General features: G+C 39.3%; 1 protein-coding gene across 4 annotated transcripts in view; it reads right to left on the reverse strand.

Annotated features, from left to right (window-relative positions):
• The window catches only part of slc25a12 (solute carrier family 25 member 12), a 205,096-nt gene that overhangs the window by 53,173 nt on the left and 129,211 nt on the right, over positions 1 to 22,712 (reverse strand). For all 4 annotated transcript variants that reach the window (XM_069935706.1, XM_069935707.1, XM_069935708.1 and 1 more), the window contains 3 exons: positions 21,285 to 21,427; positions 18,476 to 18,591; positions 1,622 to 1,761 (listed from right to left, as the gene is read on the reverse strand). In XM_069935706.1, coding sequence (XP_069791807.1) covers positions 1,622 to 1,761; positions 18,476 to 18,591; positions 21,285 to 21,427 — 399 coding nt within the window. The remainder of the gene's footprint in view (positions 1 to 1,621; positions 1,762 to 18,475; positions 18,592 to 21,284; positions 21,428 to 22,712) is intronic.

Here is a 22,712-nt window from a genome sequence, read left to right on the forward strand (position 1 = left end):
ACCGGAAAATAAAAGTGAAAATAAATAAGAATGAAAATAAGTTTAAAATTGTAAACATAAATGTTCTCTGAAGTTACACATAAACGTTTTGTGAAGAATGGAGTAAATATTCAGCCAATGGAGTGCCTTGGTCATGCTTTGCTTGCAGCAGCTGTTTCAATAAAGTTGTCTGAAACAGCAATGGCGTCACCCAGAATGAAGAGCTAGTTGATGTCACTCACCAGTGGGTTACTCTCTTAAAGGGTCTCCCTATCCCTGCTTACTCTTTATGTGTAAACTTGGGGTTGGATAGAGTTAATTATAATATTATTGTTTATCTTTTGGGTGGCTCATTGGAGGGGGAGGATCCTGCAGATGCAGTAACGGATAAGTTTTCAAAGAATGTGACTAAAAAAGTAAAATGCTTTAAGGTTTATATATTCATGCAAGTGAATTTTGTTCATTGTAAGTAGTGTAGTATTTTTGTCTTTTAACCTGTTTATTCTTAATGCAGGTATATTAATTAGGCAGTAAGAGTATGTCTCAAGTAACCAGAAAATACACTTATCTGGCATCTCCCAATCCCCACATATGTTGTATACCAGGGATTTTATTGTACTAAGTGAATGAATGTCTTTCTGAGAATTAAAGCTCTGCATCTTCTGCTTTTTAAAGATGAATAAAATTGAATTTAAAAATGGGGGGAAAAAAAACACAAGAAATCGGAACAGGAGTAGATCATTCGGCCCATTAAGTCTGCTCTGCCTTTCAATGAGGTCATGGCTGATCTAATGATAGGCTCATCTCCACTTACCTGCCTTTTCCACATATCCCTTCATTCCCCGACCAAGTAAAAATCTATCCAACCTTGTCTTAAATATATTTACTGAGGTAGCCTCCACTGGTTTGATAGGCAGTGAATTCCATACATTCACTACCCTCTGGGAAAAGCAGTTTCTTCTCATCTCCGTCCTAAATCTACTACCCTAAATCTTTAGGCTATGTCCCCTAGTTTTAGTCTCCCCACCCCCCCCCCCCACCCATGGAAACAACTTACCTAGCTCTATCTTATCTATGCCTCTCATAATTTTATACATTTCAATATGACCCCCTCTCATTCTTCGAAGCTCCAGCGAGTACAGTCCCAGATGACTCAACTCTTCTCATAGGCTTACTCCCTCATCTCTGGAATCAACCTGATGAACTTCCTCTGTACCGTCTCCAAAGCCACTACATCCTTCCTCAAGTAAGGAGACCAGAACTGTACATAGTTACACAGTACTCCAGATGCGGCCACACCAGTACCTTGTACAGTTGCAGCATTACCTCCCTGCTCCTAAATTCAATCCCTCTAGCAATGAAGGACAACCTTCCAATTGCCTTCTTGATAGCCTACTGCATCTGAAAACCATCCGTTTGCAATTCATAATGCATCTCACAAACAATAGCTGTAACAACTAATGATCATACTTATTGAAAAATTACTACCTTTTTTTGGTGCTTATCTTGTAAAATTTAAACAAAAGTTACAAAATTAACCCAAGCAGGCATGATTTGTTATGGATTTATATTTTAAACATGGATTACTTTAAAAAAAAAGCCTGGCTATAGCTCAAGATGAATTATAGAGATTACAACTTGCCTGTAAAAACTGTGTAAATTCAGAATAGGAGAGATTCTTTTTCCTGTCAAAGCCAAAGTGTAGCCGTATAAACTCACAATCCCAGTTGAAAGGGATATGATGGTGAATAATTGTTTGGCTGAAGATCTCTTTAACGTTTTCTAAAAATAATTTTAAAAACATAATCATGTCATAAATTTCATAATAGTGCCAAATAATAATCACATTTATTGCTTATTTTTAAAGTTTAGGTAATGTTTAATGATGGCGGCAGATCTGTTAATGGCTTTCACATAATTGAGTGCATTTATAAAAAAGTAAATAATAAAATTGGTGAAATTCTTGATGTCAGAACCCATTTTACCAGATTGCCACTTAATTAGAAAACTACCTCAATAATATTCCTGAACAATAATTTAAAAAAAGCAGAATTGGAAGGTAAAAATTAGAAATATACAAGCACAAAACTGCTAAAGAGGCTAGAACTAGGATGATAATATAGCTTAACACGTGGCTATAGACATGGTGCAGGAGGGAGGGATTCATGTTTCTGAATCACTGGGCTCTCTTCCAGGGAAGATGGGACCAGTTCTGACAGGACAATTTGCATCTGAACTGGGGGGGGGGGGACTAATATAATTGTGGGAAGGTTTGCTAGTGCTGCTCTGGGAGGTTTAAACTAGATTTGCAGGGGAATGGGAATCAGAGTGCCAGAGCAGATAGTACAGTGGAGGAGGAAAATGATGATGTAACTGCACGTAAAGTCAGAAATCAAATGGTTGTTCGTGGTGGAAAAGTTCTTAGGTGTAGCTGTTTCAACGCAGAGTATTGTAGGAAATATAGATGACCCAAGAGCGTGGATTAGCACATGGAATTATGACATTGTGGCCATTAGTGAAACTTGGTGCAGGAGGGGAAAGAACTGGTAGCTCAATGTTCTGGAGTTCCATTGCTTCAGATGTGATAGAGCAAGAGGGATGAAAGGGAGAGGAGTGTTATTGTTTGTCAGGTAAAATATCACAGCTGTGCTCTGATAGGACAGACCAGAGGGCTCATCTATTGAGGCTATTTGGGTGGAGCTGAGGATCAGGAAAGGTAATGAGCACACACATGGGGTTGTATTATGGACAGCCCAATAGTCAGTGAGAATTGGAGGAGCAAATCTGTAGAGAGGGAGCAAACGGGTGAAGGAAACACAGATGTGATAGCAGGAGATTTTAAACTTTCCACATACTGACTGGTACTCCTATACTGTAAAAGGGCTGCATGGCTTGGAGTTCATCAAATGTGTTAAGTTTTATAAATCAATGCATAGAGGTACCAACTAGAGAGAGGGCAATACTGAATCTCCTATTAGGGAACAAGACATCATAGGTGAGAGAAATATATGTAGAGAAACATTTTGGGTCCAATGACCTCTAATATGTATATGTTCCATGACCTCACCGCTTGTTTTTATTAATTTCTTAGATTCTGTGCCAGTTTCCTGAGTAAATACTGATGCGAAAAAAACATTCAAGATCTCTCCCATCTCAGTGTCTAAAAGCAAATAAGGGCATTCCCTCAGACCTTGAAGGAGGGTAGTATAGAAATTTCAGGGGTTCTGGCAGAAATATTTAAAATGTCCATAGCTAGAGGTGAGGTGCCAGAGGATTGGAGGGTAACACGTGTTGTTCTGTGAATGATAATGTGGTAAATTGGATCAGAAAATTTGCAGTTTGGAGGTGTTGTAAACAGCAAAGAAGGTTTTCAAAGATTGCAGAAGGGTCTGGTCCAGCTGGAAAAATTGGTTGAAAAATGGCAGACGGAATTTAATGCAGACAAGTGTGAGATGTTGCACTATGGAAGTACAAATCAAGGTAGGACATGCATGGTAAATGGTAGGGCATTGAGGAGTGCAACAGAACAGAAGGATCTTGGAATACAGATACCTAATTCCCTGAAAGTGGCATCACAGTTAGAAAGAGAACTTTTGTCATAAATCTAAGTATTGAGAATAGGAATTGGGATGTTATGATAAAGTTGTTAAGTCATTGATGAGGTCAAATTTGGAGTATTGTGTGCAAGTTTGATCACCTAACTACAAGAAAAATATCAAAAAGTGACAGAGTGCAGAGAAGATAACTAGAATTTTGCTCAGACTTCAGGAGCCAAGTTACAAAGAAAGGTTAATTAAACAGGTTAGGACTTTAATCTCTGGAGCGTAGAATGAGGGGAAATTTGATAAAGGTATTTAAAATTATGAAGGGTATAGATAGAGTAAATACAAGTATGTTTTTTCCACTGAGGGTAGGTGAGATACAAGCCAGAGGACATGGGTTGAGGGAGAAAAGGGAAAACTTTAGGGGAACATGAGGGCAAAATTTCTTCACACAGGAGCTGTGGGAGTGTGGAATGAGCTGTCAGCTGAAGTGCTGAATGTGGGCTGAATTTTCACATTTGAGAAATTTGGACAGGAATATGGATGGGAGTAGTATGGAGGACTATGGACTGGGTGCATATCAGCAGGACTAGGCAGAATAGTTCAGCACAGACTAGAAGAGCCAAAGGGCCTGTTTTCTGTGCTGTAATGAACTGTGGATCTATGGTTAACAATTCAAAATAATTGACACAGGAGCTATAAAATTCTGAGGGCAATCATTCTCAATTGCCTTAACAATAGCATCATATTTCATAAGTTCTAATAATAGGCGGTTAACGGTACAAAGTCCGCAGAGAATAGTTATAAAAATACTGAGGTGATTTTACTACATTGGTAGTTTAGAACTCTATGCACAAAAAGTACTTGAATCCACAAAAGGCTGAATTCCAAATTCTTCAGTAGAACCGAAAAGACATTGCACAGAACAAAATACAAGTACGTCCAGAATATCCTGTTAATTTAGATTGACTCATTTTAAAATCAGCACGTGGAAAAATTACAATTATTTGAATTACAAATTAACAGATTAAAACAAGAATTCAGTGAAAATTCCTCATCAACGAAAACTGAGTTTTACCGAAAAAGGAATCAAAAACACTACATAGATAACAAGAGGTAAAGAACTGATACCCTATAGATGGACCTGCAAATTACAAGATCATGGAAATAGTAGAAAGCAAATTCCTATTTAAATACAAGAACCTGAATCATTAAAACTGATGATTTTAGAGGATCAATGTTTAATATATGAAACTGTGTGACTGACACATTAAAAGCAGTGTACGTGTAGGACTAAACCCAAAGGTTCCATCAGCTTTCATCACATATCACAATTATTTCTTACACAGCTTTATTCAACCCTGTGACTAGCTCTTAAAACCTACTGTATCAGTTTCCCTCCTAATGAATCTGTGCAGCTACATTTCCAAGAAAATTATTCATTACAATATACATCTTCAACATTTAAAATCAGGCCTAATGACCAGCACAGATCAAATCAATACTCTCTGCATCTTCCGAAGACAAATCTTGTATACCTTTCTAACCCTTTGGAAGCTGAGCAAACTATTTTGCTTTACAAAAGAGTAGGAAATTCAATATTTAAAATGCTCATCCCCATGGCTCTCACCCCTAGTATGCTTCTGATAATTCATTCCTCTCTCTAAATCCAATAAAGAGACCTTTTCAAATACATACCCAATCCCGATTGACTTTGAACGTTTTAATGAAATAATTTATTTAGCAGTTTCCAGGCTTAACCTTGTGTGAAAAGAAATTCCATTTCCCCTCTGTTTTTTTTTGCTACATTTTAATTCTTTGCTCCCAGTTACGAACTCACTTGTTAAAGAAAGCATTTTTTCTTTATTTTCTCTGTAAAATCCCTCATTGTTTTGAGGACCTAAAAGATTGCCCCTTGGCCTTTGCTACTCAACTGAAAACAGTCTTAACTGTTTATAACCTTCTCTGTCACTTCCAAAAACTTGTAGATATATACTCCCAGGTCCATTTAAAACAGGAACATTTAGATTATATTGCCGCCCCTTGTTCTTTCCAATCTGGATTATTTAATATTTATTCATATTCAAATCCAACTACTATGTTTATCCTTTCTGGTTCTTCCAGATTTGCTTCTAACATGGTCACAATTTACTACATTGTCTAATTTGTGTCTTAAATCTCTATCTCTGAGCTTTAGTAACATACCTCTGGGAGAATCACCTCATACTTTTCACCTAGCAAAAATCTGTCACTACTATTTGATTCCTACCTTTATCCAATTTTCTGTCCAAGTTACCACATCCTTGTAGACTTCTGTAGAATCATATACCTATCGGCACGGGATTTATCAAATTCTTTATGATCCTTTTTACCTACAATTTCTCTCTCAGCATCCTTATTGCCAACAATGTCCTTCTCAAGGTGTGTGGCCACAAGGATCACTGGGTGAGGTCTCTGATATTCGTGATACAAATAGATTTGAACAAAAATGCAGGTGAGCTGATGAGTAAGCTTAAAGCGATACAAAACTTGCCAGGATTGTGGCTAGTAATTAAGATAGTCAAAAGATACAGCAGGGTGTAGATCAGTTATAATTTTGAAAATCCACATAAGGGTAATGTATTGCACTTCAGGAGGTCAAATGTAAAGAGAACTATAGGAGCAGTGATATGCAGAGGGATATTAGGGTGCAAGTTATTGGTTTCCTGAAAGGAGCACACAAGTAGATAAGGGGATAAAGAAGGGAGACAGTATATTGCAATACATAGAAGTCCTGGAGCAAGTTATGCAGCACCCGTAGAAAGTAAAATATGACCTTATTGTTTCAGGTCTGAGTCCTTCAAGAATCAGAAAAAGCAGGTAGATGCCTGAATAAAAAGGCAGAGGAACGAAAGGAGAGGAGAGATGGGATGAAGAGGAAGGGGGAGCAAAGAACACAGGCTAAAAGGCAAGATGCTGGTGGAAGAGTAGGAGAAAGAAGCTGAGAAGTGATGGGAGAGAGGGAAGAGGACTATAAAGAGTAGCTCTGATAGGAAAAGGGGGTAAGGAGTTAGAAGAAAGGAGACAGAGAAGATAGAGGGAGGGGGCTAAAGGAAATTGGAGAAGATGATATTAATGCCCTTTGCTTGGAGAATGCTGAGACAAATTACAAGGTATTGTTCCTCCAATTTGAGGGAGGCTTCAAATTGACAGTACTGTGGTTATGAATGTGTCAGGGCATTAAGTGCAGAAAGTGAGAAGTCACATTACAGCTGCATAAAACTTTTGGCGAGGCCTCCTTTATTATGCAGTTTCAGTCACCTCATTACAGTGTGGATGTGAAGGCTTTGGAGAGGATGTAAAAGAGATTCATCTGGGACGCTGTCTGATGGACAGTATTAGCTGCAAAGAAAAGTTGGACAAACTTGGATTGTTTTCTCTGGTGCATTAGAGGCTAAGGGACAACCTGTTAGAAGTATATAAAAATTATAAGGGCATTTGGATAGGGCAGTCAGTCTTTTTCCCCAGGGTGGAGAAGTAGTGGAAACAGACACAAGGAGTTTGCACATTCTCTCGTGTCTGTGAGTTTTCTCTGGGGGCTCTGATTTCTTCCCACCATGGGTATAGGCTAATGGGGTGTAAATTGGGCAGAATGGACTCATGGGCCGAAATGGCCTGTTAATATGCTGTATGTCTCAATTAAAATTAAATATGACAGCAAGATTTCATAGACATTTAGGTAAACAAATTAATGGGCATGGTAAGGGGGATATATAGACCATGTGCAGGCAAATGGGATTAAATTTGCATAATGATCACAAAAGACTATTTTTCCTGTCCTATTGCCACCTCTATCTTGAACTTCAAGCAGCAAGATAGAATAAACTAAAGGTAACCAAAAGCAAACCAAGTAATTGAATCTTTCAACTAGTATGGAGCCAAATTTGTATACCTGTATTGACAGGAAATAACTATTAAAAAATGTGTTCTTCAGCACATTCCTTGGCCAGTTTCCTTGACTTAAGTCAGCAGCATGCAATTAGAAATAATAGCTAAAACGAACACAAATGAAAAATCTTAAGACTATCAGGGAAAAAAACTAGTCAAGTTGCAATTAGAATCTCTTCAATAAATTTTCCCAGCCAGTCTGCACTTCTCCCAATCCTTAATGGCCAACAAAAACAAACATGCAAACAATTCAAATGTATTTTAAAAGGACAATTTATTTCTTGGTTCTTCAGAAGGGAATTTGATTTGACATCAAATTTAGCTTTTTTTTTTAAGTTCCTTTGAAATATTCAGTCAAAACATTGAAAGAAGGATGATAGTTGGAATCTGGAATGCACTGCCCAAGTGGGTGATGGAGGCAGATACTATCATAAACATTAATGAAGCATCTAGATGAGCACTTAAATTAGTACGGCCTAAAAGGGAACAGAGCCAAGTGTTCAATGTCTAACGCAGTTTTCAGAATAACATGAACCCACAAAATTAAATCTCATTCTACTAGTAAAGGCCTATAGTAAAGACACCTTCATGAACTATTTGGCCTTGGTATCATTATGCCTTAGAATAATCCCCTAAATAAATTGCTTTCTCAGTCTGCAATCATCTCCCTGATGCACACAAGTGACCCAATTCCCTACCATTTAAATCGGTTAGAATTCTTGTGCTATGGAACCTGACAGTTCCGTCACTGCTTGAAGGCCTCCAATCCAGTACTAAAATAACAAGCATCACTTCCACTCAATTTTCCTAGACACCATCATCATTTCTCCATACTAACGTGCAAGAAATCTGGGACAAGTTTTCTCAGACCCCAGAATTATCAAGACATACAAATTTTGCATCAGGGTAAAAATTTAGCACTATTCAAAGAATCAAACATTCAAAGTACACTAAATTGTCACCTTCACAAAATAGTTACAAAAAAAGAGTAAAGATAGACATTTTTTTTTATAAAAAGATGCAGCCTGGTATCAGGCCCAGGAGCCCATGTGACCAATGATCCTACTAACACCCTATGTCTTAAGAATGTGAGAGGAAACTGAGAATACTCAGAGGAAACCCACGGGGACATGGGGAGAACATACAAACTCCTTATAGTGCTGGATTCGAACCAAGGTAATTGAGGCGGTAATAGCATTACGCTAACTACTACACTAACCACACCAACCTGCTTACAATTTGAAAAAGACAAGATCGACAACTGGGTCATGGTAGTAGATACTGAATTTTGACCTCAAAATCTTGTCATGATTGTGTACTTACCTGCGTAGGGAGCAGTGCTGGTCGCCAGATGACATATCCAAACCAACACGGGAGTAATAGCGTGCATACGTGGGTTAGTTCAGAAGGCTACACACATTATGATGGATCTTGGATGCAGGAGGAGATTGAGAGTGACTGTGTGGCAGAGAGCCAGTGAAAAGGTCAGAGGGCTTGGCTGGGTGGTGTTTGATGGGATGAAGAATTCACTGTTGTGTCCGAGAGGAATAAAAAGAGTTGACTCCATTTTGTGCTGGAAAGAAAAATGAGTGAGTGTATTCTTTAAATAGTGTGTATACAGTGTAAATTACTGCAGCTACAAGTTGGGGTCCTCCGGTTGCAGCGTGGGCTCATAGATCACCCCTGGACCATAGATTCTCAAGGTAGGGTCTGGGAATATTTTGCTGGGGCATGGGTCTTGTTAGGTAAAAACATCATGAGCTGGGAATGTAGAGGGAGTCACCCAGTGCTGGGCTGTAACAAGATGCAGTTGTGACCTTGTACTCTCAAGATAAGAGTGGGGATGACAAATTGATGTGCAGGAGGCTAGCAGAGAGGGACAGCAACAGTTTATTCATTGGACAACGTCATGGTATGATAATTTACTAAGTACGTATCCTAAGGTATATAAAAAACACCACTTGCTGATAACGGCAGAATGCGCCTTCTCCAACTAACACTGTTAGTTGCAAGTGTTACAATCCGGCAATAAAGAACAAAGAACCTTGATTTCGACTCAGTCTGGTGTTTGACTCACTCATTCATGAACAAAGCAGACCTAACAGTCTTAAGAATATTTTAGTGGGGTGTGGGAATATTTTGGGAAATAATTAAAAAGTTGGTTTGAAAAAATAAACGTTATGTTGGTGTGAAAGATGTGACGTGGCAACACTGTCAGTATGACACAATTGTGGTAACTTCCAATTAAAGCATACCTGTTCTTTTTATTTTCATGTGTTTTTGCTCTTCTGATGTTTCTCTGTTGTTTCTCTTATTTTAACTGTTCTTATCCTTGGTTAACATTATAACTACATTTTTTTTCTGACCAGTTTTATCATCCATTCCAAATTATCTCATTGGCAACAAGGATTATTTCAACAATCAGGTCTCTGCCCATACCCTTTTACTTTTTCAGTTCAGTGGTGAGTGAGACTTGTATCTGTATGCATCTTTGTGCACTAGCGTATTGATGGGGAGACGCGGGGTGGATGCAGGGGTCCACCCCAGGCGCCAGCTGAGGGGTACAAAGAAAAAATATTGGAAAGAAATAGGGCCACAAGAAAGTAAACACGAGGCACAAGACTAGCGCAGTTTTGATGCATTCTGTGAGAAAAAAATGTCAGAAAGCGTGCTGGGTTTTTTTTTCCATGTTTTTTTAGGGTCAGTATTCTTCCTTTGATTCGATCGTTACTTTTATTATATTTTTCAATACATTTTTAAAAATTGATTAATCTATTTCAGGGAGCTTGCGTTGTTGTATTAATCTGTTTTATGGAGCTTGTGCGGTTGTATATTCAAAATGAGCAGACCAAGAAAGCAAAAGATTCGTCAATATTCAGTGGAGTTCTTGAAGTTTGGGTTATACCTGCTGTGCACGATGAACAAAATGCACCTTTTTGCCTATTATGCTAACAGACTTTGACAAATGAATCAACGAAATCAGGCTGTCTTGAAGCTCATTTGAGGATAAAACAACCTAACTATGTCAATTCGAAATTGAAATATTTTAAATCACTTAAAAAGTTTGAAAATAGATCAAAAATCACTTAATTATTCACTGTGCAAACTACAGCCCTGAATCTATTGGTTGAATAAGTGTGAGTTAACTAATGCTGCTACAAACATCATTGTTGATCATTTGAAAATGTTGATTACCGACTTCAATGATAGATTTTGTGATTTAAAGGCAATAGGTTTTCCCTCTTGGTTAACTCAGCCAATCCTGGTGGACTTACCTGAAGCTCTAGTGCAATACCAAGAGGAATTATCAGAGTTGCAACACCTTGAATCTGTGAAAACTCTGTTCAAAGTGAAATGAATCACGATGGCTGTCTAACAAGATCGAAAAGAAATACCCAAACTCAACTGCTTTAGCAAGGAAACTATTGATACATTTTCCATTGCCTTATTTAGTAGAATGTGGCGGCTTCAGTGCTGTTAGTGATTTGCTACAAGAGAAACCGACTGGAAATTAAAAAATGTGGAGATTTAAGGTTGAAACTAATAAAATCAAAAAAATCTGCAGACAGCGTCAGGGGCAAGGTTCCCAGTGAAATGACAATTGTTGAATGTGTGTTTGAGATGGTTGACATATTGAGGTAGTAGTTGAATATGAAATATGTGTTCCAGTGTATTCCCAACCTTAATTGCATTGAAATACACTTGCAGTAAATTATTTAATTAAAACTTCTTTTGAATATATAATTTTTTTCCGTTAATGTGGGGCGTACATTTTTTTTTTAATTAAAATGGGGCCTAGGGCAAAAAAGGTTGAGAACCACTGCCCTGGACTGTCTTAAAATTGTGAAAGTGGAATTCAACCACGTGCAAGAGCTGGGAATAGTCCAGAGATCTGAGAGCTGCTGGGTGTCACCATTGCATATGGTTCCATAAAGGTGTCCTGGGAATTGGTGGCCTGTGGGATTATCATGCCCTGAACAATTCCACCAGGCCTGACCAATACAACATACCTAATTTACAAGACTTCTAAGCAAACCTCATGGGAAACTTGTGTTTGCAAAAATAGATCCAGCATGTGCTTACTATCAGATTCCAGTAGAGCCTTCCAATGTTGCCAAGACAGCAATCACCCCTTTTGGGACTTTTGAGTTGCTGCAAATACCATTCGGTCCACAGAATGCAGCTCAGGCATTCCAGCAATTTATGGACCATGTACTCGCTGGCCTTGATTTTGTATTTGTCTATATTGACAATTCTTGTAACAAGCATGGATCAGGAGGAGTACAAGCACCATCTTATATCACTGCTCCAAAGGCTTGATGAATTTGGCATTGTGATCAATCCAAGTAAATGTGTTTTTGGTGTTGATGATTTTATATTTTTGGGACATAGTTACACAGTATGGTATCTTGCCCGATGAAACAAAAGTGAAAGAAATTCGAGATTTTCCTACACCCATTATGTTTGGCCAATTACAGGTACACAATCCTTTATCCGGAACCCTTGGGGGACAGTGTATCCCAAATTTCGGATTTTTCCAGATTTCGGAAAGCCAGATTTAAACCCACCCGAATTGTGCTGCCATATCCACCCTAACCCCTTCCAGTCACGCTGCCATCTCCCCCCGCCCTCGCCCATCCGACTCGAGCTGCCAGTCTCCCCACCCCCCAACACGACTCATGCTGGCGGTCTTCTCTCTCACCCGCCCAACTCATAACATATAACATAACATAACAATTACAGTACGGAAACAGGCCATTAGGCCCTTCTAGTCCGCACCGAACCAAACACCCCTTTCTAGTCCCACCTCCCTGCACAATGCCCATAACCCTCCATCTTCTTCTCATCCATATACCTGTCCAACCTTTTCTTAAATAATACAATTGACTCCGCCGCCACTATTTCTCCCGGAAGATCATTCCACACGGCTACCACTCTCTGAGTAAAGAAGTTCCCCCTCATGTTACCTCTAAACCTCTGCCCCTTAATTCTTAACTCATGTCCTCTTGTTTTAATCTTTCCTCCTCTTAACGGAAATAGTCTATCCACATCCACTCTGTCTATCCCTTTCATAATCTTAACTACTTCTATCAAATCCCCTCTCAACCTTCTACGCTCCAAAGAATAAAGACCCAATCTGTCCAATCTCTCCCCATACTCCAGATGCTTAAACCCAGGCAACATTCTGGTAAACCTTCTCTGCACTCTCTCCACTCTGTTTATATCCTTCCTATAATTAGGCGACCAGAACTGCACACAGAACTCCAAATTAGGCCGCACCAACGTCTTATACAATCTCAACATCACCTCCCAACTCCTATATTCCATGCAATGATTGATAAAGGCCAGCATACTAAAAGCCTTCTTCACCACCCTATTCACGTGAGTTTCTACCTTCAGGGAACGATGTACCGTTACTCCTAAATCTTTCTGCTCTTCTGTATTCATCAATGCTCTCCCATTTACCACGTATGTCCTGTTCTGATTCTTCTTACCAAAATGAAGCACCTCACACTTATCAGCATTAAATTCCATCTGCCATTTTTCAGCCCACTTTTCTAAGCAGCCCAAATCCCTCTGCAATCGTTGAAAACCTTCTTCATTATCCACTATTCCACCTATCTTAGTATCGTCTGCATATTCACTAATCCAATTCACCACCCCATCATCTAGATCATTAATGTATATAACGAACAACAATGGGCCCAATACAGATCCTTGAGGCACACCACTGGTCACCGGCCTCCAACCTGACAGACAATTATCCACTACCACTCTTTGGCCTCTCCCTTTCAGCCAATGTTCAATCCATTTGACTATCTTAAAATTTATACCTAAAGACTGCACCTTCCTAACTAACCTTCCATGTGGTACCTTATCGAAGGCCTTACTGAAGTCCATATAGACAACATCCACTGCGCTACCCTCATCCACATTCCTAGTCACCTCTTCAAAAAATTCAATCAGATTGGTCAAACATGACCTTCCTCCCACAAATCCATGTTGAGTGCTCCTGATCAGACCCTGTCTATCCAGATGTTTATAAGTACTATCTCTAAGAATTTTCTCCATTAATTTACCTACCACAGACGTCAAACTTACAGGCCGATAGTTGCCAGGCTTCCTCCTTGAACCCTTTTTAAATAACGGAACCACATGCGCAATGCGCCAATCCTCCGGCACTATCCCCATATCTAATGACATTTGGAAAATTACCGCCAGAGCCTCTGCTATTTCCTCCTTCACTTCTCTCAATGTCCTGGGGAAGATCCCGTCTGGTCCCGGAGACTTATCCATCTTTATATTCTTCAAAAGCCTTAAAACTACACCTTTTGTAATCTCTATATTCCCCATATTTACCCAATTTGCTTTTTTTATCTCACATCTCCCAATATCCTTCTCCTTAGTGAATACCGAAGAAAAGAAACTGTTCAATATCTCCCCCATTTCTCTAGGCTCCACACACAGTTTTCCGCTCTGATTTTCTAAGGGACCAATTTTGTCTCTAGCTTTCCTCTTACCATTAACATATTTGTAGAACTCTTTTGGATTAGTTTTCACCCTGCTTGCCATAGTTTTCTCGTACCTTCTTTTAGCTTTCCTAATTCCTCTCTTAAGATTCCTCTTACATTCAATGCATCTTTCAAACATCTTCTTAACTCCATGCTTCTTATATCTAATGTACGCCTCCCTTTTTCTTCGAACCAAGTTTCCAATATTCCTTGAAAACCACGGCTCTCTCAAACCTTTTGCCCCTCCTTTTAACCTAACAGGAACATAAAGCTTTTGCACTCTCAAAATCTGATCTTTAAAAGACTTCCATCTCTCTACTACATCCTGCCCATAAAACAAATTGTCCCAATGCACACCCTGCAAGTCCTTTCGCATCTCCTCAAATCTAGCTTTTCCCCAATCAAAAACCTCAATCCTTGGCCCTGATTTCTCTCTTTCCATAATGACATTGAAGCTGATGGCATTATGATCACTGGACCCAAAGTGCTCGCCAACACTAACCTCCGTCACTTGACCCATCCCATTTGCCAACAGTAGATCTAACACTGCTCCTTCTCTGGTCGGCACCTCCACATATTGTTGTAAAAAACTATCTTGCACACATTTCACAAACTCTAACCCATCCAGTCCTTTCACAGAATGTGTTTCCCAATCTATATGTGGAAAATTAAAATCTCCCATTACAACCCTGTGCTTATCACAAATATCTACTATCTCCCTACAGATTTGCTCCTCTAGGTCTCGGTACCCTCCGGGTAGTCTATAATACACCCCTACAAGTGTAACCTCTCCTTTCCTACTCCTCAGTTCCACCCAAACAGCCTCCGTGAATGTGCCCTCTAATCTATTCTTCCTAGGCACCGCTGTAATATTTTCCCTGACAAGCAATGCAACCCCACCTCCTCTTGCCCCTCCGACTCTATCACACCTAAAACAACGAAACCCAGGGATATTCAATTGCCAATCACATCCCTCCTGCAACCATGTCTCACTAATCGCTACCACATCATACTTCCAAGTATCAATCCACACCTTCAGCTCATCCACCTTTTTTACAATATTCCTGGCATTAAAATATATGAATTTCAGAGATTTCCCAATTTTTAATCCCTGTTTTCCCTCATCTTTAATAACAACATTATTTACTTTTCCTGCCAATTGCCCTTCATCTTCTTCCAGAGCATTTCCCTTCTCTATCACCTGCCCATCCATATTCAAATACTTACTACAAACTTTCTTTGTTTGCATTCTAACCTTCTCCTTACTACTCTGTACTATTTAGTTCCCTCCCCCCAACCATTCTAGTTTAAAGGATCCTGAGTAGCCCTAGCAAATACCTCTGCCAGGATTCTGGTCCCCCTGGGATTTAAGTGTAACCCGTCCTTACTGTACAGGTCACATCTCCCCCAAAAAAGGTCCCAGTTATCCAGAAACTTAAAACCCTGCCCCTTACTCCACCCCTTCAGCCACGTGTTAATCCTCCACCTCATTCTATTTCTATTCACACTGTCACGTGGCACAGTGACAGTGTTGTTCCACCCCACTCGCCCGTCTGACTCGAGCTGCCTGTCTCTCTCTCCACCCCCCCCCACACCTGACTCACGCTGCTGGTCTCTCCCCCTCGCCCGCCCAACTCACGCTGTCGCCCCCCCCAACCCTGTTGCCTGCCTGACTCATACTGCCAGTCTCCCACCCGCCCGACTCATGTTGCCGGTGTCTCCCCCTTGCCCGCCCGACTCGCGCTGTCGCCTCCCCCCCCCCACCCTCTTGCCTGCCTGACTCGTGCTGCCGGTCTCCCACCCGCCCGACTCACGTTGCTGGTGTCTCCCCTCGCCTGCCCGACTCACGCTGCCATCTCTCCTCACTTGACGGATTTTGGATCTTTCCGGATTTTAGATGTCTGGATAAAGGATTGTGTACCTACCTGTACAATGTTTTTTTTCCAGCAATGATAAATTTCTACTGCTGTTTCCTGCCGAATGTCAGAATCTTTATTACTCCTTACCCAACAACTAAAAGGATCTGACAAGTCAGTTTCTAAAAGACCACTGAGTTTGGGATATGATGCCATTTATGCTTTTAACTATGTGAAGACTGCACTTAAGAATGCCACAATGCTTGTGCACCCTCTCTCCACAGATGCCTCCGTCTGTGCCGTGGAATTGATGTTAAAACAAAGAGTCCGTGGGCAGTTGGAACCTCTGGCGTCTTTTTAGCCAAGCAATTGCCAGCTCAGGCAAAATACAATACATTTGGTCGAGAACTCCTAGCCACATACCTTGCAGTGAAACATTTCTGTTTTTTTGTTGGAAGGTCACCCTTTCACCATTTATTCAGACCACCAGTCTCTTATGCATATCACGAGTACAAGTGTGTATCTCAAGTCACTATTGAAAATGTGGCATTTGGACGTCATCTTACAATTTTCATTGGGGGAAGGCAAATGCCATGGCCAGCATCCTGTCCAGGCGTGACATTGATGCCTTACATACAGCTACTGCCATCGATTTCACTGCCATGGCTCATGCACAACACACGGATCTTAATCTCATCTGGTATCGCCAGATCAACGCAGCTCTCCATCTACAAGAGGTGAGCATGGATGAATCAGGTGAAACATTGGTCTTTTCTGCTGGCACCAATGCAGCTGGAGATTTTTGAGGTTCTTCATAATCTGTCTCATCCTGGTAGAAGAGGATCGATCAAATTGATTACAGAACGCTTTACCTGGTCTCACATTAAATAGGAAGTTGGATTATGGGAAAGAACCTGCTTGCCGTGTCAATGCTCTAAAGTGTCCAGACATACAAAATCCAGGCTGAGAGATTTTGTCGGTGTCCACCTGGACTTGGTAGGCCCGCTTCTGCCATCCAGAGGATATACCTATCTTCTCATGTGAGTGGACCGGGCTACAAGGTGGTAGGAGGCCATTCCTGTCACCAACATTTCTGTGGAAAAGATTGCTCGAGCTTTCATGGATTGTTGCATTCTGTCTTTCGGTGTTCCAGGCACTATTACGACGGACCAAGGGTCTCAGTTCGAGCTGAAGTTGTTCTGAGTTCTCACTGATCTTTTGGGCACTAATTGTGTTTGAACCACAGCTTACAATCTGCAGGCTGCCTTGTTGAGCGTCTCCATCACCAATTGAAAGCAGCATTGACAGCAGGTGGCAATGCCCTAGTGGAGCATACACTCCTGCCTTGCAGTATCATACGAGGTCAGGCCAGACTGTCAGCCCTCCAGACCATTACATAGCAGGAAAGATCCAATCAGTTTTCCTTGCATGGCCCAGAAGCCAGAGGGGCTGTCGTGGTTGCGTACCTACCTGCGTTGAGAGCAATGCCGGTCGCTGCTCACGACGTACCCCAGATGACACACGGGAATAATAGTGCGTATGCATGGTTAGTTCAGAAAGCTGCATACTTTGTGATGGATCTCTGACACAGGAAGAGGAGATCGAGATCACCTGTGTGGTGGAGAGCCAAGGAAAAGATCAGAGAGGTTTGGCTGGTTGGTGTTTAAAGGGATGAAGAATTTAGTGTTATATCTGAGGGGAATAAAGAAAGTATACTCCATTTTGTACTAAAAAAAAAATGAGTGAATGTGTTCTTTGTGTGTATACTGTGTAAATTACTGCAGCTACAATCTCTTTTTGTTCTGTATGAATTGAATCCACACTTGTGAACTTGCGATAACGCTACAAAAAAACTTTCCCCCAGGATCAACTTCAGGTTTTCCGAATCTATGATGTTCTCCAAGAGTGCTAATCTTCCAGTGGCAAATCAAAAACAATTTGAAAGACGAGTTCAGTTTCTTCACTCAATTAGCTTCTTAATTTTGCTGAAAATAATTTTAAACCAAAAAAACTTTGCACTCCTCTTTCGTTTCCACGCCCAGATTCGCATTCTCCAACTATATTACACCTGTAAAAACTAGAATCAACTTATTTACAACTGAAAGGTTTAATGAAAGCAAATTAACCTATGAAAATTAAGTTAAAAATAAACACTCACAGGAAGAATGTTCAACTTAAATGAAATAATGAAATGAGCGTGCATTCTTTTATTATAAAACCTATACAATTCACTACCATTCACAATTCAGAGGAGATTCCTCCTCTAACCTACATTAACTCTGCTCTCCTGACTACCCCACCAGATATTGCCTAACCTACTGAGTTTTTTCAGCATATTTTTAAATGCACAATTCAATCATAGCTTCAGCAATTATGGTCAAGTTGCCTTCAATCAAAGAACAAGCCTCTTTGCAGCAAAATTTGCCCTGTATATGAATAGAAAATATCAAATGCTGGTAAAATGGGTTACAGTTGACAGACATAACAATTCCCCATGGCTGCTTATTTGCACTTCCTAATCAACCACTGCTTCTCATAGTACTGCAAAATCATTGCAGCTTTTTAGGCTTATTTGACCATCTACTCCACAAAATTCAGCTCTGTGACATTCAGTTTAATTAAGGTATTACCATCAAGAATGTCCAAATGATTAACTTACCAAATGTCACCTCTCCATTGCCATTCTTGTCAAACAGCTGAAAAGCCACGATAAACATGGCATCAGGGGCACAAAGAACCGACTCAAATGCCAGAAATTCTTGAAAGGAGATCAACCTATAATTGAAATGTTAAAAGTTATCTAAGAAAACAAAAAAATTTTGGTACTTCAATGAAATACTTTTTGTTTGAAATACAAAACTAGAAATATAAATCGCTTACAAGCACATGCTCTGTTCAACTTTGAAGATAAATACATAAAATTTACCACTGAAAGAATTAGATGAGTAATTCTCTACCACAAGTTGTACTTGTGCTTCCAAAATAAAATGGTATTATGTAGTGGGTGAGCTGATTATATTGCAGTGACCTTCTGCAGTCTGATCAACAACAAGTAATACAATGAACTGGCTAAACCAATCAATTCAAGTAATTAAAATAGGACAAAATTGGTAGGACTAATTAGATTATATATTCATTCATTCTTCTAAACTATCTTCATGAAGAACAAGGGTGCATTAAAAATAGTAAACTGAAAATTTCTATCTGCCTTAATTGTAAATTTTACACAAAATGCTCAACATGCAGTAACAGCCTGAATGATTCACCACAAAAATATACTAAGCCTCAACTCATTTTTATTTGTACTCAATAAAGAATCTGTTTTTGCTGAACAGAAATCTCATAAAACCCAAAACAAATTAAAAGTTAATAGGTTTTCACACAATCAAAGACAACAAGGATCAATATTCATTCCATAATTTACATATACTTCTACTTCTAACATGGCTCACTTCTGACTACTACTTATGAATAATCAAATTTAGTCACTAAATTGTTAATTAAATTCTGAACAATGTCAAAATACTTAAATACTAAACGAAAAATCTATTCTTCTTCACTTATTCATTTCTATTTGCATTTCTATTAAACTCTACTAAAATAAATAGTTTAACTACTATTTCTTGACAATAAAGAGATTTTCAATTCAATAAATGGCATAATAATCTAAAAGCAGAAAAAAAATGAAGATATTGATTAACAGAATCTATAGGGAGCAAAAGAAGTGACGTTGGAGGTCAAGAAGGGTTTTTAAAATACATGCAATAATTGCAGTTTTTGTTATAAAATACAGTACAACATTGATCTCTGATAATCGGATAATCCAAAATCCTCACTTATCTGAAATGTTTTTGAACCTGAAGTGATGTCTGTTCACCTCCGTAAAATTACAGTTAAATGAGGATATCAGAAAGAATCAGAAATCCTCTTTTATGCAAAATTTTTTCATAGCTAAACTGACCTCAAAGGCTGAAAATAAATTCAACTGGCATGAAATTAGATCAACGATCGACTTTGTTTCAGGTAGCTCCCTCCCTTCTCTCTTTCCATTTCTTCTTCACCTTCCTATCGACTTTTTTCTCTTACTCTCCCTCTCAAACGGTGTGCCACTGTCTCCTCCTCTTTAATCTATATTGGTTTGATGACCTCACTGCTTCTTTTCCTTACTTCGCATGACTCTATGCCCATTTCCTTAGTGAACACTTTTGGCTTCATACTCATGTTCAAGGGGACCAATTTGTTCCTTACTATCCTTTCGGATTTAATATACCTGTAGAAACCTTTAGGATTTTCCTTCACATTGTCTGCCAAAGCAACCTCATGCCTCTTTGTTGAGATTTTTCTTGCATTTTTATACTCCTCGTATCTCATTTTGTCCATACTTCCTATATCAGTTATACACCTCTCTCTTCTTCCAAACCAGATCCCCAATATCCCTCAAAAACCTATACCTTCTAACCTTGCCTTTGTTCCTGACAAGAACATAGAGACTCCGTACTCTCAAAATTTCTTCTTTAAGGATCACCACTTACCTCGCACATCCTTGCCAGAACAGAAATTACCCCAATCCACGCATTCAAAATACTTTCTCATTTCCTCAAATTTAGCCTTTCTCCAATTTAGAATCTCAACCCGAGGCCTAGACCTATCCTTCTCCAAAATTAACTTGAAATTAATGGCATTATGATCACTGGGCCCAAAATGTTCCCCTACATATACCTCTGTCATTTGTCCTGTCTCGTTCCCTAACATTAGATCCAGTAATGCACCCTCTCTAGTTGGTACCTCATATATTGGTTTAGAAAACTTTTCTGAACACGTGACAAACTCCAAGCCATCCAGTCCTTTTACAGTATGGGAATCCCAGTCAATATGTGGAAAGTTAAGATCATCTACTGACGGCTTTGATTTCTGCCGCTATCTGCCATCTCTCTACAAATTTGCTCCTCGAATTCTCACTAACTAATGGGTGGTGTATGCGTGTTTACATATCTTTCACGTAGATGGAACTTAAAAATAATAGCAGTTAAGTTTCCATTAACATGTCAACTGAACTCTTGTACAGAACTAAACTTGAAAATTACATTCTGGGTACCATATGAATGACATTTAATTTCATCTGAGATTTAACTTGTGGTTTTCTGCAAAACAGATCACATTCTCTTTACTCTCATTTATTTTCTCAGTTTATATAAAACAAGAGAAAATGAAAGAACGCAACAGCATATACATCAGATTCTACATTTCTTGCTACAATTTGAATAACTTGTTTAGGTTCTTGTTTTGTGCCAACAATTGTACCTTTTTGGATTCATATCACAGCAGGATCACAAAGTTTAAATATTTGATGCTTCCCATATCCCCGAAAGCCTCATGGTGCTTTATGCAAGAAAACAACAACAATAATAACTGTTTTTCAAAAACATTTTAGTGCTTTTCAGAAATCAACTATTAGTTAAGCATCTTACCCATCTTTAGTTTGGTCAGCCACCCCAGCTAGAAGTTGTACTGTCTTTGAGTTGTAGAGTGGACCTGTATGTAATCCCAGATATTTTTGAACGAAATCCGTTGGAGTCATGTACTGCTCCCCATCCTTGGTGACACTACAAAACTGAAAGAAATAAAGTGATATCAAATATTTGTTGTTGTAAGGAATCTAGGATTGTAGTGGTGCAATATTTCATGTATATTTATGCCTGAAATAGAGCTGGAAGGTCAGCTCATGCATCCTGAAATAATTTCTTATTTCAGCAGCGTTGAGCTGGTGATCCATTTAGCTGGAAAAATTGAACACTGTGATTTTTGACCACAACAGATTTTGCAGAGGATAGGAGGTACTAGTAGTGAATTCATGTTTAAGGAATCTGGAAGAACAGCTTTTACCAACATATATTTTATATTATTCCCTCTTTGCCTTTCTGTGGGCTGATAAGATTTAGCTGCTTTTTAGGAGGGGAAATGCTTCAATACAAAATAAAACCTGCAGTCTACGAAAAATGATGTAATTACTGAGAAGTGATTATGAGGGGAAAATCCTGAAGATAATGGGTGGTACTCAGGGGAGATAATGGAGCAGGAGTCTATGATCTCTAATGCAATAGGGAATAAGCCTATAAATTTAGATGGCTGGAAGTGAGGGGTGGGGGGGAGGGAGATAAGTTCAGGCTCCATTATCAAGGAAGTGATGTACCTTTTAGATCACACCACAGAAATGAGGCCCCAACAATACCATCAAGTGTATGTAGAAGTGGCACTGTTTGAAGTTTGTTAGTGGGTAATCCGCAATCAACATTTCAAAGAGAGATTATACATGAGAGATTACTCTTTGTGAGAGTATGATGCAGGTACTTGCCTTGTGTTTGGGATACATTCTCAGGGTTGAGAGCATGGAAGGTCTTTCTTTCCATCATAAGATAACAGATACTGTCATTACTTGGATAATAACCTGCTACCAGCAACCATACTCTTTGGAATGGAGTTAAGCCTGGTCTGTGCGCTATGCAGATATACACATTAGTAACTAACACAAATCGAATATGACACCAAATTCCTTTCCCCAGTGACTTCAAAGTCATAGTTCAGGGAATAAAACAGTAAACCTATTAACACCTGTTTTAGCACTCATTAACCAAAGGTGTTAAACAATCCAAAAGTATCCAATCTTCACTGCTCCATATATAAAGCTTAATCCAAACAGAACACATTTTATATTGAATACATAGGTACACATCTTCATTATCTTATGCAATCCCTCAGAAAAGAGAATAACCTTGCTCCAGTTTTGGTGATTCTTGCCAGACTGGGATGGTCAGCTTGTGCAGTACTGCACTACTTAAGCCACTTATACTGGGTTGTGTGTGTCCAAAGGACCAGTTGTTCTCACTGCCACCCCAAAT

Source organism: Narcine bancroftii, chromosome 4 (genome assembly GCF_036971445.1).
Source record: "Narcine bancroftii isolate sNarBan1 chromosome 4, sNarBan1.hap1, whole genome shotgun sequence".
Classification (NCBI taxonomy): domain Eukaryota; kingdom Metazoa; phylum Chordata; class Chondrichthyes; order Torpediniformes; family Narcinidae; genus Narcine; species Narcine bancroftii.